This window comes from Molossus molossus, unplaced genomic scaffold, assembly GCF_014108415.1.
Source record: "Molossus molossus isolate mMolMol1 unplaced genomic scaffold, mMolMol1.p scaffold_m16_p_22, whole genome shotgun sequence".
NCBI classification, from domain to species: domain Eukaryota; kingdom Metazoa; phylum Chordata; class Mammalia; order Chiroptera; family Molossidae; genus Molossus; species Molossus molossus.
The window spans coordinates 34,975,688-34,992,985 of NW_023425358.1; the positions used below are offsets into that span (position 1 = coordinate 34,975,688).

Genomic DNA, 17,298 nt, shown 5'->3' on the forward strand with positions numbered 1-17,298 from the left:
AAAAGTCACCCAGTCACCCGCAGCCGGACAGTCCTGTACACCTGGCCGAAACGTCCCACTAAACCCACCTCGTGAGTTAAAACAAGTTTCTTTCACCTTGTGTACCATTACCAGCATCTATCGTTGAACTAGTTCAAGTATGAACCATCTTAAAAAAGAAAAGAAAAACAACTGGCAAAGGCATGACATCAGTAAGGGTTATTCTTTGTAATGAACACACACCCCTTTCCTTCCCCATAGAGAAGCGATTTAGGGTAAGATAGTTTCCAACGCCAGTGCCAAATTTATGTAGTCCTCATTTAAAAAATGACTTGAATCAAAATATTTGTAGATGGGGGGAGGGGAATATAGTTATCCACCTGAACGTCAATCTGAAAAGGAAACAGTCCCACAGCGAGCCTGAAAGGTCCTCACACCCCCTCCGCCCCGTCACTGGCCCGTGGGGGACACAGCTGGGGCAGGGCCGGCCTGGCCCCTGGCAGGCATGCAGATGTGAGACGGGGATCAGTGGGAAGGTGACCAGCCACAGGCTCCGGCAGGAGCTGCGGTTCTGGATGGGGAGCCCCCACCAGGCTGGGGAGCTCACGAGGGGCCACCCACAACACAGGGTGTTCTCCAGTGCCCCGCCAGCATTCCGGAACTGGTGTCTATCTCTCCCACAGCCACAGATATCTCTGCTATGTCACATGTCACCAGTCAGGAGCCCTAAGGAGTATCTTGCTAGTTTTTATACCACTATCTTCCTTTTCATGCCCTCTAACATTCCAGATCCACAGAACAAGAAAAACAACGTATCACAGTGGGTCCAAAAAATAAATAAAAGACTCGTCCAGTCTTGTATTCTGGCTATATAACACCTCAAATCTATCCCTGGAGGTTAGAGACAGTCCCTAAAACCCTGTCATTTACTTTAGCTTCTAATTCAGATCATCATTAATGATTTTTAATTATTTATATTTTTAGCTTATGTCTTCTCGGAAGACTGTCAGTTCTATGAATATACTCCCTGTAATGATCTCAAAACGCTCATGGCTTTGACAGATTTCCATCTTGGACCTTCCGTGATGAGAAGGCCCGTTTTTGCAGCAGCCAGTCAAAGTGACTACCCCTTCCCTTGCTTTACTTCATGTCTTACCTGCTTGTCACTTTCAGAAAAGCACCCAACATTATAGAGAACTTGATACACTATTGTAGGGAATCAATCTGCTTAGGATTGAAGTGCATCTTTCCAAAGACAGAAAGGATTGGTATGAGCTGGGAGGGTGGAGGAAGGACATTAAGGGTGTAAGAATGACAATGCTACTTTTGGACAGAATCGAAATGATCCTGCCACCACAGATTTGTCCAAGACCCAGAGGTGACTAATTCAAGATGATACAATTGGGAACAAGTACTGACTTAGGCTAAGAAAAAGCCAATGTCAAACTCAGAGCCAACGAATGACATTTAGTGGCTCAAAGTTGGGAGAGAGTTTGGGGAGGGGAGGAGTATCTGTGGTCTGAGACAAAAGATACAAACACTAGAGCATGTTACCAGTATCTCTTCTCATTAGTTCTATCACTGAACAACGACCACAGAAAGCCATGCTATTTGGGTTTTCCCTTCATGTTTAAAAGGTTGATCCTACCAGGTAAGTAATGAAGTAATACACTTTATTTGATACTATCATGGGTCTGGTGTACATTTGACTCCACTAACATAGGTCAAACCTGTATGAGGCCACACTTCAAAAAAAAAAAAAGAGAACAATTCTGAGTTAGTGCTCAAAATATCCCATGAAGTCGATAAGCTGTCCTTTGCACAAAAAGCCATTTAAATCTGATTACTTCATTCTGTAGTTTTTTGTTGGTTTGCTTGGTGTCCTCCAAGGAGGCCAGCGTGTCGGTCTTCTCTTTGGTCATCTGCTCCATGATCTGCACGGCATCTTCCGCCGTCTGAGCAGCCTGGACACGAGAAAGCACTGTGAGGCGTGGGGACACCCTGGCGACCCCGCTGGGTTAACACCCAGGCTGTGCTGCTCAGGCAGGGCCAGGGTCTGTGTGGTTCGGGAATCACACAGAGGACGAGCCAGCCTGCTGTCACCACGCACGGACCGAGACACAGAAGGGCTTTACTCCCGAGTAGGACACACCCTCCCCAGGCCATGTTCACAAGCCAATTGTCATATGCAATGTGCACAGTTTCAGATCCCTGTAACCCTGCACCTTCCGATGACAGTTCCCAGCTACTCTGATGGCCATGCCCACTGCCCTGCTTACGCTTGAGAGAAACGTTCAGGGATGATAAAAGCAGCATCCCTGCACCACTGAATTTCTCTCTCCATCATCTGCAGCGTTCTACGTTTAAAATACTGGTCTTGCTATTTCAAATGTGGGGCTTTTGAAATCACTCAGAATTTAGGTGGGGAAGCTTTCAAATACACATAAAAATTATTCGGGCAATTATAATGTGAGGGTCGTGTCATGAACAGCACTGAATGGAGACATCTAAGAGGTGATGTGAGTAATGAATATAAACATGGCTGTGAATAAAAAAGATAATATGAATATGGAAATAAATCCTTAGCTGGCAATCTGTTAAAAAAAAAAAAATCATGAAATGAATGAAAATCTTTTTGGGCACGTGTTCACAACGTCAAGTGGTCCAGTGAAACTTATGGGGCTTCCGAGTTACGCCTTCCCCATCACCAGCCACGGAAGTTTCAGAGTCTTCCGGCTCCAAATGGGTAGACACAATGAAACAGTGAAAAGCCAAACAGACGATACAATGTATTTCAGCATGTGCCCATCCTTTAAGAACCACATTTGACTTTTCCACAAAAATCTCCCCTTAAGTTAAAAATATATCCTTGTTATTCACAGTTTCCAGGTTGTTTTTCTAATGAAGATACTACTGCAATTAGACATTTAGTAAAGAACTGTCCTTTCAGGAGGCAACAGACAGCTGGAGACGTACGAGCCACGGACTAAGGGATGGGTTGCTGGCACGGACAGGGCACTGCCTCAGCCACGTTAGTGTGCAGGTTAGTGGTCCAGGTGCTCAGTACTGGGACCTCTCACTTTACCGTAAACGAGTGAAGAGTCTCGAGCTCTCTAATTTTAAGAGTGAGCTTGCTCTTGTCTTTCCTCAAAGTGCGGTTTTCGTTCTGAGATTCTAGGAGGTTGGCTGACACGTGGCTGTTGGTTTGGGCCAACTGGCTCATCTCTTTCTGGAGGACGAAGTAGCTTTCGGCCAGCGTTTCCTTCTCCTTCAGGAGCTCATCCCTCTTCAGCATCATCTCTCTCTTCTCCGCCACCAGGCTCCTGTTGTCCTGCAGCGCCTTGGCCCGGTCGGCCAGGGTCACCTCGTGGTTCCGCTGGAGGTCGTCCAGGATCTTGGTCAGGCAGCTGTGCAGCTCCTGCAGCTCTGACTTGGACTTAGACAAGGACGCAAAGTCGCTCTTCAGCGTCTCTATGTTGGCAGCGAGCCGCGCCGTTTCTGCAGTCAGGAGCTCCTTTTCCTTCAGTATCTCCACCACCTTTTGCTCCGCCTTGGTCTTCTCCTGGATTAACACAAAATTTTCAGACTCCAGCTCCTTAGTACATGCACTTAGCTCTTCCAGCTCCCGCTCCAGGCATGCTGCTCTCCCGTGGAGCTTGCTGTTCTCATACGCGGACGCCTCGGCATCCTGGGCTCTGGCCTCCTTTTCCAGGATCAGGGACTGCTGCGTGGCCCGGACCTCCTCGTTCAGTTCCCGACACTCGTGCTGCAGGTTCAGCCCGTCCCTCCGCAGCATGTCCTTCTCAGAGCAGCAGCTCTCCAGCTCGGCCTTCAAGCTCTCCTTGGCCTGCTGTAGGTTCGCCTGCTCTTCCTCCAGGTGCTTGGTGGCATTCTGAGCCTCCTTCAGCATCAGAGAGAGCTCACACTTGGTGGCTGCCAGTTCTTGGTTCTCTTTCTTTCTTTCCTGAAGCTCCTTCTTCAGAGCATCAAGATTGCCGAGGAGTTTCATCTTCTCTTGCATAATGACCCTTCTGTTTGCAGACTCTTGGTCGTATTTCCTTTTCAGCTCTCCCAGGGTGTTGATGGAGTTTTCTCTTTCTGCAAGTAAATCTCCATTCTGCGTTTCCAGCACAGCCTTTTCCTTCAAGAGACTGTCGAGCTGCATTTTGATCTTAGACATTTTCTGACAAACCACCTCCTTCTCGGAAGTCAGGTGGGTGACCTTCTGGTTGAGGCTCATCTCCACGTGGGCGGCCTCTTCCAAGCACGCGTTGAGCTTCTCAGTGACGAGCCTATTTTCACGAAGAAGTTCTTCTTTTTCGACCAGGAGCCTCCTCTCGGAAGCAGCCAGAGTCTCCTTCTCGTGCAGAAGCTGGATGCACTCGGAGTCCGTGATCTCCCGACTGGTCTTAATTTCTTCCAGGAGCTTCGTGAGGCTGGTGTTGGTGGCCTGAAGCTGCATGGTCTCCAGCTCGGCCTTCCTCAGACCTTTGCTGGTGTCATCCAGCTGTGCGCGGAGCCCTCTGGCTTCGGTGCTGAGCAGCTGTTTGACCTGCAGGGCGGCTGCCAGGCTGACGTTCAGCTTGTCCTGGTCTTTAAGCAGCGTGCCCTTCTCCAACTGCAAGTCTTTGTTGTTCTGCAGGAGAGTGTCTCTTTCGACCTTTAGGGTGACACACATGTTCTCGAGACCCGACTGCTTCTCCAGCGCGGACTTTTTCTCGGCTGTGAGGTCTTTGATCTCCTGAACCAAGGTTTTCTGATCTTTGACTAGCTCCTCATAAGAGCTCTGAAGCTTCTGAATGGTTTCATCTTTGTCTTTGGCCAAGGCGAGGTTCTCAGTTATGAGCTTCTTGATGTTGTTCTCCAGGCTGTCTTTTTCCTCCCGATTCCTCTTACACTCGGCAATCAGGTTATCTTTGCTGAACTGCAGTTCTTCTGCGAAAACCTGCAAGGTCGTTTTGGAAGCTCGCAGAGAGTCGTTTTCTATGTGTATCTTCAGGAGTTCTTCCTGCGCAACATTGATTTCTTGAAGCAGTTTCCCTCTCTCCGCAGCCAGAGCTTCATTCTGGAGCTGTACCTGTTGAGACAGCTTTTCGGCACCCTGCTTTTCTTCTAAGACTTTCTTCTTTTCTAAAGTAAGGGTTTCGTTTATTGACCACAGCTTCTGCTGGTCTTCCTGGAGCAAAGTTATTCTGGCCTCCACCTCTACAAGCTTGGACAAAAGTGAACCTTTCTCTAACTTTAAAGCATTGCCCTCCTGTGCAAGAAGCTGCTTCTCTGACTTGAGACCCCTCAGCTCTTCTGACATTAGTTCAATTTCTTTTTTGGCTGATGTTAACACATAAGTTAGCGACTACAGGAACAAAAGGTGGAAAGAATGGAAACAAAATGAAATCAAGCAGACAAATGCAAGCCCAAATAACTTAATGTAACCTAAATCATAAACGTTAATTTTTTTTTTTTTTTTTTTTTTACAATAAACGTCATAGAAACTATCTGGGTGACAAGGAAAAGAATCCCGAGAAACAGGGCCCATAAAAGGATAACACGAAGCAGGCTGAGCTCTGCAAAGTGCTGAGTCAGCTATTGGTTTCTTTCATCTTTAAAAGAACTTTGGAAATTATTCCTGACAGTAGTGTGATTTGCACACCAGGGCATAAGATTCCTCCCTGACATTCTAATTATCCAAAATGTTCTGTCTTAGAAAGGATGCATAAAAGAGCCTTTAAAAATATGATCCAACGAAATATAAAAAGTGAATGTATTTTTTTTTTTTTTAAAGGGGGAGGTAAGGGCAAGGGACATAAAGTTGTTGCTTTCACGCTCACTGCGTGCAGGACCTCACTTATCTACTAAAGGACAATCACTGGCCTGACACCGATTTCATCCCAGTGCTTCCAATGAAATGAAAAACACAGACGAATTCGCTAAGTTTTGGTGACTAAAATAAATGGGTTTTTTAAAAAAAATGCATTGGTTTATAGAATAAATATTTGACCACGATGTCTATACCAGGGCTGTCCAGAACGTTCTGTAATGGTGTAAATGTTCTTTATCTGCACTGTCCAATGTGCTAGCCATTAGCCACATGTGTGACTAGTGAGTGTGACTAAGCAGCTGATTTTATTAAAATCTGACTAATCATGCGAGGCAAAAGTCAGAAAGAAAAGGCTAAGAACCATACGATTTCACTCATATGTGGGATATAAAACTGAAACTCATAGACACAGTAATAGTATGGTGGTTACCAGAGGGAAGGGGTTGGGGGTACTAAAGGGTAAAGGGCGCCAAATATAGGGTGACAAAAGATGATGTCACTTTGGGTGGTGGGCACACAATGCAGTATACAGATCATGTATCACAGAAATCTACACTTGAAATCTATATAATCTTATTAACCAATGTCACCCAATACATGTAGTAAAATAAGTATACTGAAAATTTGACTAATATAAACATAAATGGCCACACGTAACTAGTGGCTACTACACTGGACAGCACAGCTGTAGATCCATGGCTCTTATAATTCAGGAAACAGAGGTTTCATGGGCTCCATGAACCTCCTGAAATGTCACATAAAACTTGCTGAGTGTATATGTAAACTTTCCCAGGGAAAACATCTTAAGGTTTCACCCAATTCTCAAAAAAGCCTGTGAGCCAGTGTTGACAAACACTGAAATCCACAGAAATCAAATATCCAGACAACCTGGAAGTGGAGCGATCCTGGCATGTTAACCAAATGACTGTTGGGGGAAAGAAAGAAAAGGCACCCGGCCAGTGTGGCTCAGTGGTTGAGCACTGACCCATGCACCAAGAGGTCACTGGTTTGGTTCCTGGTCACGGCACATGCCCATGCTGTGGGCCTGATCCGCAGTGGGGGACATGCAGGAGGTGGCCAATCGATATTCTCTCTCATCGATTTTTCTATCTCTCTCTCCCTCTCCCTTCCTCTCTCTCTAAAATCAATAAAGAAAAAATATTAAAAACAACAACAACAACTTACAAAAAAGCCAACAAACAATATAAATGAGATTTTATATAAGCTACTAGAAAGCTGTGGTCTGGTCAGGCTATAAGATTCTAAGGGAAACACTAAAAACCTGGCATCTGTCTGGATAAAGGGAACCACAAGATCTGGAGATTACATCTCATGCTAAATGGCTCATAAAACGTTAGATATTTTACAGGGAGAAGAGGATACTCTGATGGCCAGCATCCAGGAGAGAAAATTTAGGCATCTTATACATGACATATAGTATGTCATGGTCCACTTAATTCACAAGGTTTTTTTTTTAATCCTCACCCGAGGACATTTTTTTTTTTTTTGCATTTATTTTCTGATAGAGCAGGAGGGAGAGAGAGAGAGAGAAACATCAATGTGAGAGAGACACATCCAGTGGTTGCCACCCACACAACCCCAACTGGGGCCGGGAACAAACTGTAATTGAGGTACATGCCCTTAGCAGGAACCAAACCCAGGACTCTCCAGTCCATGGGCTGACACTCTAACCGCTGAGCTAAACCGTCCAGGGATCAATTCACAAGTTTTAAACTAGATCTGTTTCAAGTCCTACGTATGCTCTTTTTAGATCCTCTTTCTAGTAAACTCCTTCTCTATAAAATGTCTCTGACACATTAAAAATAATTAAACACATGTATTTACTTTTCTTTCAGCAAGTTAAATAGTAATAGAAAAAGGTGAAATACTAGTAGGAAGGTTGAGCTTCATGAAATTACCAGAGCCAAAAAAAATCTACTGGGGCACAGATACAATCCTGATACCATAAAACGAAATGCAATACATCAAGCTCCACCCTTTCATGGCAGGGTGTTTGCTTGCGGCCCTTGAACCCAGCTTCCTCATCAGTCAGCTCACTGTGCCTTCCTGGAGCCTCGCTTCTGAATTTCCCTCTGAGCTCTGTTCCTCCAGCCAGGCTCCACCCCTGCTCACCTCTGACCTGGCCTCTGCCACTGGCCTTTCGGCAACAGGTCTGTCCTAACCCTAGCGCTAGGAGGCAGCGAGGCGGCCGAGAGAGGAACAAGTCAGCCACGAGCAGGCAGGCAGGGCTCAGGCAACATCAGACTCTGCGACAGCTGGGGAACACACAGCAGGGGCGTGATGGCCACAGGGTCTGTTCAGGGCAGAGACCTGCGGCCATCACCATCCCCGAGAAGGACAGCAGCTGGTACAGGACACTTGAAGCCACAGGAAGGCGACAACGTTGGTCAAGGCCAAGTGAGCTCATCCCATTAGCTGCCGCTCGCTAAGCACCCTGCAGGCATGAAGCGGACCCTGAGCAAACGGATACAACGTAACTCTCTCCGCATGTACACGGATACAACGTAACTCTCTCCGCATGTACACGGATACAACGTAACTCTCTCTGCACGTACTCTGGCTTTGTCGGCTTGTTTTTTCAGTTCCACCATCTCCTGCAGCAAGTCCCTGTTCTGCTCCTGGGCAGCCGACAGCCTCCCCTCCGCGTCCAGCAGCGCATTCTGCAGCTTCTGCAGGGCTTCCTCATGCGCGGCCTTGGTCTCGGACCTGGCTTCTTCATATTTGGCTCTCAGATCTTGACTCTCGTTGCGGCTCATTTCCATCTTCTTTTCCTGCCGGAGCCCCGAGAGAAGGGATGAGTCACCCTGCCGCACCTGAACTGCCCTTACCTTCCTTGCCAGCACACAGTCCCGTTTATCCCCTCCGTACCAGGTCCAGCAACTTTGTCAGCAGTTCTTTCTTTTCTTCCTCATGCTTTTTAGTTGCTTCTTGCTGGCTCTGTTCAGCTTTGAGAGTTACATCCCCAATATTCTTCTGCAGAACGCTTACATTTTCATTAGCCTTTGTAAGTTTCAGCTGTAATTCTTCTACATTTCTAGAAGAAGTTTCAATACAAGGTGTCAGATTTTTCAAAAGAATGCTTTTAATTATAGACTTCTACGGGAAAGATACCATTAATAACTGTACTGATGATTATAAATGTAAGTAATTAATAACATGAAATAAACAACAGCAAAAAACTTGACTTGCCCTGAAGAACAATTTTAACCGTTGTCATAGTTGTAAGTAAATTATTTAGAGTAACAACTACTATAATTGTTAGGGTTATTTTATTTTAATAGATCTATAAGGAAAAATGAGTTAAAAGTATACCTACTGAGTATTTACAAAGATTCAAAATTTTAGCAGACTAGATTATCAAAAACTCATTCTAGTGATGCTTGAGAACATAAGATACAAAGATGACAATAAATAATTTGAAGTTATAGCTTAAACATAATGTGGTCCAACAAAGATGTACAGAAAACATGGGACATCAACCCAGAGAATGGAGGAGGGAAACCTGGGGGTACCTCTGGGTGTTATGCCTGTAAAACAGCTACAGAAATGGAACTACCCCAAGACACTGCGCCACAGCCACCAGCTAGCTGTACCCACCTCACAGCAAGTCTGACCAAAGAAGGCCAACCAAGGCCCAATTGCCAGTCACCCACCAACAGTTAATTGTGTATGTGTGTGGGTACATGGCTGGGTGTAAATATACCTTTGCCAAGTAGCAACACTTTCAGAGTCAGAAATCTAATGGTCCTAAAATGTTCCTGAAAGTGTTGGCCTTTTTTAAAAAATCCTCACCTGAGGACATTTTTGCATTCATCTTTCAGATAGAGCGGGAAGGGGAGAGAGAGAGAAACATCGATGCAAGAGAGACACATTGAGTGGCTGCCACCCACACAACCCCAAACGGGGCTGGGGACAAATTGCAACCGAGGTACGTGCCCTTAGCGGGAACCAAACCTGGGACACTCTGGTCCACGGGCTGACACTTTAACCGCTAAGCCAAAGTGGCCAGGGCAAAAGTGTTGGCATTGCCCAGCTGGTGTGGCTCGGTGGTTGAGCTTCAACCCATGCATCAAGAGGTCGCTGGTTCAATTCCTGGTCAGAGCACATACCCAGGTTGTGGGCCTGATCCCCAGTGGGGGGCATGCAGGGGGCTGCTGATCAATGTTCTCTCTCATTGATGTTTCTATCCCTCTCTCTCCCTCTCCCTTCCTCTCTCTAAAATCAATAAAGAAAAAAAAAAGCGTTGGCATTATCAAAAACTTGGTTTTCATATGGCAGCCATCAAAAGGGAGAAAAGATCGCCTGGCTGGTGTGGCTCAGTGGACTGAGCTTCATCCCGGGCACCAAGGGGCCACCGGTTTGATTCCTGGTCAGGGTACATGCCCGGGTTTTGGGCTCGAGCCCCAGTAGGAGGCATGCATTGACGTTTCTATTTCTCTCTCCTTTTCCCTTCCTCTCTCTGAAATCAAGCAATTTTTTAAAAAGGAGAAAATGATCAAACAAGACCTCAGAATTAAGACAAGAGCAGAGATAAGACAGCCAGCGTTAGTGCTGAGGACATACAGCAGAGTGACTAGGAGCAATGAGGGCTGGGGACCAGACTGCCATCTGAAACCTTAGGTAAGTCACTGAACCTTGTATTAAGCCTCGGTTTCTTTTTCTTTAAAACGGGAACAATAATATACTCACCTTATTGGATTATTATGAGAATTAGAAAATACATTCTCTTGCCCTGGCCAGTTTGGATCAGCCGTTAGTGTTGGCCCGCGGACCAAAGAGTCTTGGGTTCGTTCCGGCCAAGGGCATGGGTATCGCAGGAGGCAACCAATCGATGTGTCTCTCTCACATTGATGTTTATCTCTATTTCTCTCTCCCTCTCTGTCCCACTCTAGCTGAGGATAGAAAAAGGAAAGAAAATACACTCTCTGTATAAAGCGTAGCAGAGTGCAGGGCATGGCGCACAGCAAGTCCTCACGGTGTTATCTATCATCACAGTGAGATTGCCTAAAAATATTTCTTTTATTTCTTTTTAGAGAAAGGAAAAAAAAACAACCACACATCAATGTGAGAGAGAAACATCCATCAGGTGCCTCCCACACGTGCCCTGACAAGGACTCCAACCCTCAACCTTCTGGTGCACAGGATGGCTCTCCAACCAATGGAGCCGCCCGGCCTGGGAGGTCAAAAATAGTTTTAACTGCCTGTAAAAGATGTTACTGCCTTTGGTAAACTACTACCTTTTCTTTTTTCTTTCTTTATTTTTTAAAAGAAATCTGCCACTTTGCTGACCACATTTTATTTTATTTATTTTTTATTTTTTTGCATTTATCTTCAGATAGAGCTGGAAGGAGAAAGTGAGGAAGAGAGAGAGAAACATCAATGTGAGAGAGACACATCGACTGGCTGCCTCCCACACAACCCCATGGGGCCGAGGACAAACTGCAACCGAAGTACGTACCCTTAGCGGGAACTGAACCCGGGACTCTCTGGTCCGCAGGCCGACACTCTAACCGCTGAGCCAAACCGGCCAGGGCCTACTACCTTTTCTTAACAAGTCAGCAAAAGGCCTACAATACTGTATTCCTTAGAGGTTAAACAATAGATCCAAGGATACACTGAGGTAACGAGAGAGAGGAAACAAAACATAACAACCCTAAGGATCTGGGCACTGATCCTGCCACTTTGCTGACCACATTTTATTTTATTTATTTATTTGCATTTATCTTCAGATAGAGCTGGATGGAGAGAGGGAGGAAGAGAGAGAGAAACATCAATGTGAGAGAGACACATGGACTGGCTGCCTCCCATACAACCCCATGGGGCCGAGGACAAAGACGCCTAGACCCTGCTTCAGGGCCTAACCTAAAGCAGACACTCCTATTAACACTCACACGTACCTTTCTTTCAGACGTAACTCGTCATTCATTTTTGTCAACTGAGAAGAATTATCTCCTGACATTTTCATGATTTCTGCAATGTCGTTTTCCAGTTTTTCTTTCGCCTTGATCAACTGCTCTTCCCTTTCACCTCGCTCTCTAAATTTTGCCTCCATGTCTGAACACATGTAGAGAGAAAAAAAAGCACTGTTGTGTTACAATGAACAAACATTTATTGCCTGCACCCTGTATGCCAAGCCTTGCTCTGGAAATATTTGCATGTAACAATCCCTGTAAAAATTACATTCTAGCTAAGAAGACAAACAATAAACAAGATCAATAAAGAAAATAAAAAGTGTAACAGATAGTGCTAAGTGCTAAGAAGAAAAATACAAGCAGAGAAAAGAGCTAGAAAGAAGTTGGGGAGGTTAAAACTTAGACAGGGCCTCTCTGAGATGATGACATTTAAGTAAAGACCGGAAGGAAGTGGCCTGCAGGCAGAGGGGAAAGCAAGTGCAAAGGCCCTGAGGCAGGAACGTGTTTGATATGCAGGTATCGCCAAGAAGGCCACTATTATTGGCATGAAAAGAACAAAGAATAGTAGCATGAGATGAAATCAGAGAGAAAGCAGGGCCTGATGAGAGTAAGGACCGCAGCTTCTACTCTGAGTGAGATGGAAGCCAATGGGCGACCCTGAGCAGAGAAAGGACAGGAGCTGACTTGATGTTGAAGGATCACTCTGGCTGCTGTGCTGAGAACAGACCGAAGGAGATGAGGGAAGAAGCAGGCAGACGGAGGCCAGCTGTTACAGTAGCTCAGATGAAAGATGGCTGGCTTGGATGGAGGACAGCAGTGCGTGGAGCTGACGTGGTGGAGGCTGAATTGTTTGAAAACAGCACAGAGAGGGTTTGCCGAAGGTTACAGACCTCAGACAAGTATCTTATCCCATTATATCACCATAATGAGTGAAGCAGTTAAGCCTGAATAGATGTTACTGTAACATACTGCAGTGATCTCAAATCCCAGGGAGCCGACTACTATATTTAATGTTAATAAGCAGAGACATCTTACCTGTTAAATTTTCTCTCAGCTTCTCCAATTCAGAAGACAGTGCATTGAACTGCTCCTCCTTTTGGTGTAATTTATTTACAGTTTCTATTTAGGATAAAGTTAAAAGTTTAATATATTTCATATTTAATAAGCCATCTAGAGCTTGGCTGTCCTACAATCAAATCAAATCATATGCTTTGAGGTCACAGGAATACTAAAAAGTCCCATTACACATCAAACACTGTACGATAAGCCTCAAGTAGTAGTAAGCTCGCATTTCTTTTGCCTCCCCAAATCTGCAGAGTAGGCAGGCACTGGGCACCCTTCCGCTTAAAACTCAGAAGAGCTATCAGGACTAAAGCTTAGGTAAGATAATGCTTTTCCCTGGTATACTTACATTTTAATATGAAAGAAACTTTGAGAGAAGAGAAAAGTTACTGGGAGTGTGAGGTTTCAGAAAGGCAACGGAACGCTGTGCTACTGGGCCCTGCAGGAGCCTCCATGAGGTCAGACTACAGGCAGCGTGAGCTTTGTGTACCGCAGAGGCCAGCTCTGCTGTGAGAATGTGACATGCTCCACAGTGATCTGCTCGCACGTGAGAAATACATACCTTGCATACTTCTCTGGACAGAGACCGCCTCCTCGGAAGCATCAGCAAACTTTTCTTTCTACAGAAAAAGAATCGGATATTCAGAATAGAAAGATTTATGCATCTTTCTATAGATAAAATTATGAAAACTAAATGTTTCAATCCCTTATAACTACACTATTTACTTTTTTATTCTTAACACACGCAGGCACCAATGACTACCGTATGCACACTGTGCATGTGTATGCATGAGTGAGCGCATGTACACACCTCTGTACACGTGAGCGTGCATACTTAAGTATATGCATGTGTGTATACAGTGATACCTCGGTTCTCGAACATAATTCGTTCCAGGAGGACGGTCGAGAACCGAATTGTTCGAGAACCGAAGCAATGAAACCCAATAGGAAAGCGGACTCCACAAAGCGTGACTCTCTCTCTGCACTCACACTGATGACGCCAGCAAGGCGCGCTGGGCCGAATGAACGCCATTCGGCTCAACTCGGCTCATCTCGGAAGTTCGAGTTCCAAATATTTGTTCGGATTCCGAGACAAAGTTTCTCGAATCTCCTGGTCGAATACCGATTTGGTCGAAAACCGAGGCATTCGAGAACCGAGGTATCACTGTATAAGTGTGGAAAATGCTTCCCTTATCTAGTTTCTCCATAAGCCTAAGACTTTCCTTTCCCAACACGTGTGGGTATCAGTGGCACAGCTCATGGTCATCAGCCTCGATTAAGCTCAAGTTTTTGATGCAGGAGGCAAGGTGACAGGAGAACAGTTGAGAAAAGCTAAGAGAAAAAAAATGGCTTACAGCTTGGGATTAAGGAACAAGGATCGATGAAAGGAAAAGTAATTCCCCGATGGGAATGAGCTGAGCGGTGAGGGAATTCTGTGACTGCCGAGCTAGCACCCTGCCTTGCTCTGCGAGGGTGCGTGGCCAGGATGGCCTGCTGGCTGCTCTCACCTGGCAAGTGGAGCAGGCACCGTGCAAGACCTCATTATTCGTGAAACCAAACATGTTGGGTGCGTAACTTGGAAGGTCTCCGTGTCTAGTAAAACTAAGTAGTCAGCCCTGGCTGATTTGGCTCAGCGGTTAGAGCATCGGCCTGAGGACCAATGAGTCTCAGGTTCGATTCCGGTCAAGGGCATGTACCTCGGTTGCGGTTCGTCCCCGGCCCTGGTTGGGTCATGTGGGAGGCAACCAGTCGATGTGGCTCTATCACATCAATATTTCTCTCTCTCTCTCTCTCTCTCTCTCTCTCTCTCTCTCCCTCCCTCCCTCCCTCCCTCTCTTCCACTCTATCTAATGATAAATAGAAAAATATCCTTGGGTGAGGAATAAGAAAAAGGAAAAAAACAAAAAACAAAAAAACAAAAAACTAAGTAGTCAATAACACACCAATGCAATGCATTACCAGAAGCAAAGGACAGATTATTATTATTATTTTTTTAATCCTCACCCGAGGACATTTTTCCATTTTTTGTACAGATAGAGTGGGAGGGAGAGAGAGGAAGAGAGAGAGAGAGAGAGAAACATCGATGTGAAAGGGACACATTGAGTGGCTGCCACCCGCACGACCAACCAGGGCCGGGGACAAACTGCAACCGAAGTACGTGCCCCTAGCGGGAACCGAACCCGGGTCTCTCCGGACCGCAGGCCGATGCTCTAACCGCTGAGCCAAACCGGCCAGGGCCAGATCATTTTTTAAAGAACAGAAGTTCTCCTTATTCGCACTTTCACATTCCATGGCTTCAGTTACCCATGGTCAACCAAGGTCTAAAAATATTAAATGGGAAATGCAAGAAATAAACAATGCAAAGTTTGCCTAAGTTTTAAAACGTGTAGCGTGATGAAATCTCGTGCCATCCTGCGCCATCCTGCCCAGATGTGACTCATCTCAGTCCAGCGCCTCCACCCCGGTCCTCTAGCTGCCCATCGGTCACTGGGTAGCCATCCCAGTTATCAGATCGACTGCCGAGGTGTCGCGGTGCTTGTGTTCAAGTCACCCTCATTTTACTCAATAACGGCCTCAAAGCACAAGAGGGGTGATGCTGGCAACTCAGATATGCAGAGATAAACATCAAGTACTTCAGTGAAAAGGTGCAAGTCCTCAACTTATTAAGGAAAGAAAAGGAAATCGTATGGCGAGCTGAGAATCTTCTAGCTACGAAGTTGTGAAGGAAAGAAATTCCTGCCTGTCTTGCTGTCGCACCTCAAACTCCCGAAATTCTGGCCGCTGTGCGTGGTAAGCGCTGAGTTAAGACGGAAAAGGTATTAAATGTGTGGGCGGCTCCATCAATGGCAACATTTTGCACCAGAAAGCACTGAGCCTGTACAAGGACCTCAGCAAGGGGCCCCGAAAACAAGTGAGCACACGTACATACCTTTTATTATGGTCTAGTTATAACTGTTCTATTTTAGTACTAGTTATTGTGGTTAATCCCGTACTGTGCCTAACTGATAAACGAAGCTTTATCATAGGCCTTTGTATAGAAAAAACATAGTATCTGTAGGGTTCAGTACTATCCTCAATTTTAGGCACCCACTGGGTGCCTTGGAACATATCCCCCCCAGATAAGGGGGGACGACAGTAATACCTACCTTTATTGCTAGTTTGGGTTTCATCTGATGCCCCTCAAGGTATTTATCGGCCGATTACCAACACATTCAATTTAAAGCAATACTTTGAAAGAGAAAGGAAATAGGTGTAATACCCCCTTCTTTGTGGACACTTTTGTTTTTAAACAGGAACAATTCAAGTGGCCGGGAACGTCGAGATGCGGACCCAGAGCGGGTACTTACCAAAATCTGCAGTTCTTTTTCCAAAGTCTCTTTCACGTGGCTGACTTCGCTCAAGTGCTCCTGAAGTGCATTGAGCGCCAGCTCTTTGCCCCGCAGCTCTTTGGTGAGGCCAGTGGCCTGCCAGACAGTCACATGGCACAGAAGCAAACCAATGGAAACAAGAGAGAACGAGAAACGAAAAATAAAACAAACAGAAAATGTATGAGAAACGAACACAACCAAACACAACTGAAAGGGATAAAGGCATGGGTAAGAAATCATTGTGTGTGTGTTTTCTTTTTAACTCTAAGAAATCAATGACTTTTCACACAGTCAGTCCCTAGATTTGATCGTCTAATGGCTATTTTAAGATAATAGCAATAGAGTATTTTTCTATACCTACTTTTGGAATATTGGCGTGATTTAAAGCAGAAAATACAGGTGCTTACTTTCTGGATGAGTTAGTGAAGGAATTTCATTTCCTGGACTTTAAAAGTCTTCAGGTAGAAACGATGGATGCATGTGGTCTATGTTATCATTTTCTGTATTTTTATATGCCTCAAGCATTTCAATATTTAACATAAAAACAAAATTTTAAAAACATACTAGACCACAGTCATCAGAAATGGGCTTTCATTCCACCTTGATGTAAAAAAGTACACCACCCATTAGCTACATATTCTCCACTAATTAATTTTTTAGTTTGATTGGTATTTAGGAACCAAGTGAGGAGATCTGAGAAAAATGTCCTGTAAATAGTTTATCATCTTCAACTGCGGTTACTTCACAATTTTTGCCGCTGTCTGCCCTCCTCTCCTAACCCTAACCCTAACCCTAACCCTAACCCTAACCCTTCCTTCTCTGCCGACTGAGCAGCTTCTCCCGCAAAAGGCTCAGGACACTGGGTCAGCACCTCAACTAGCAGCAGGAGGACTGAGGAGGAGCCTTCACGCCGCCAACAAGCCTTAAAATGAAGACGACGCTGAACGGGGCTAGCTGTAGGGAATGTAGCTGGTGAGTGTGTCGTATCATCTCCCGGGCCTGGACTGAAAGCATGCTCGTCCTGTCTTCCCCCACAGCAGGAAACAGACCGAGCTCTCCTCGTGGCCCAGAGAAGACCCCATGAGATACGTGGCATTGCAAGGCACTCCGGGCTCTCGGCCTTAATTTCACCTTGACT

The 17,298-nt window shown here is 45.5% G+C and overlaps 1 protein-coding gene across 9 annotated transcripts in view; it reads right to left on the reverse strand.

The window, feature by feature from the left end:
• Window positions 1-17,298, reverse strand: part of CLIP1 (CAP-Gly domain containing linker protein 1) — an 88,659-nt gene that overhangs the window by 22,542 nt on the left and 48,819 nt on the right. For all 9 annotated transcript variants that reach the window (XM_036277213.1, XM_036277209.1, XM_036277212.1 and 6 more), the window contains 7 exons: window positions 16,140-16,256; window positions 13,355-13,412; window positions 12,766-12,849; window positions 11,716-11,872; window positions 8,687-8,852; window positions 8,374-8,589; window positions 1,827-1,943 (listed from right to left, as the gene is read on the reverse strand). In XM_036277213.1, the coding sequence (XP_036133106.1) occupies window positions 1,827-1,943; window positions 8,374-8,589; window positions 8,687-8,852; window positions 11,716-11,872; window positions 12,766-12,849; window positions 13,355-13,412; window positions 16,140-16,256 (915 nt within the window). The remainder of the gene's footprint in view (window positions 1-1,826; window positions 1,944-8,373; window positions 8,590-8,686; window positions 8,853-11,715; window positions 11,873-12,765; window positions 12,850-13,354; window positions 13,413-16,139; window positions 16,257-17,298) is intronic.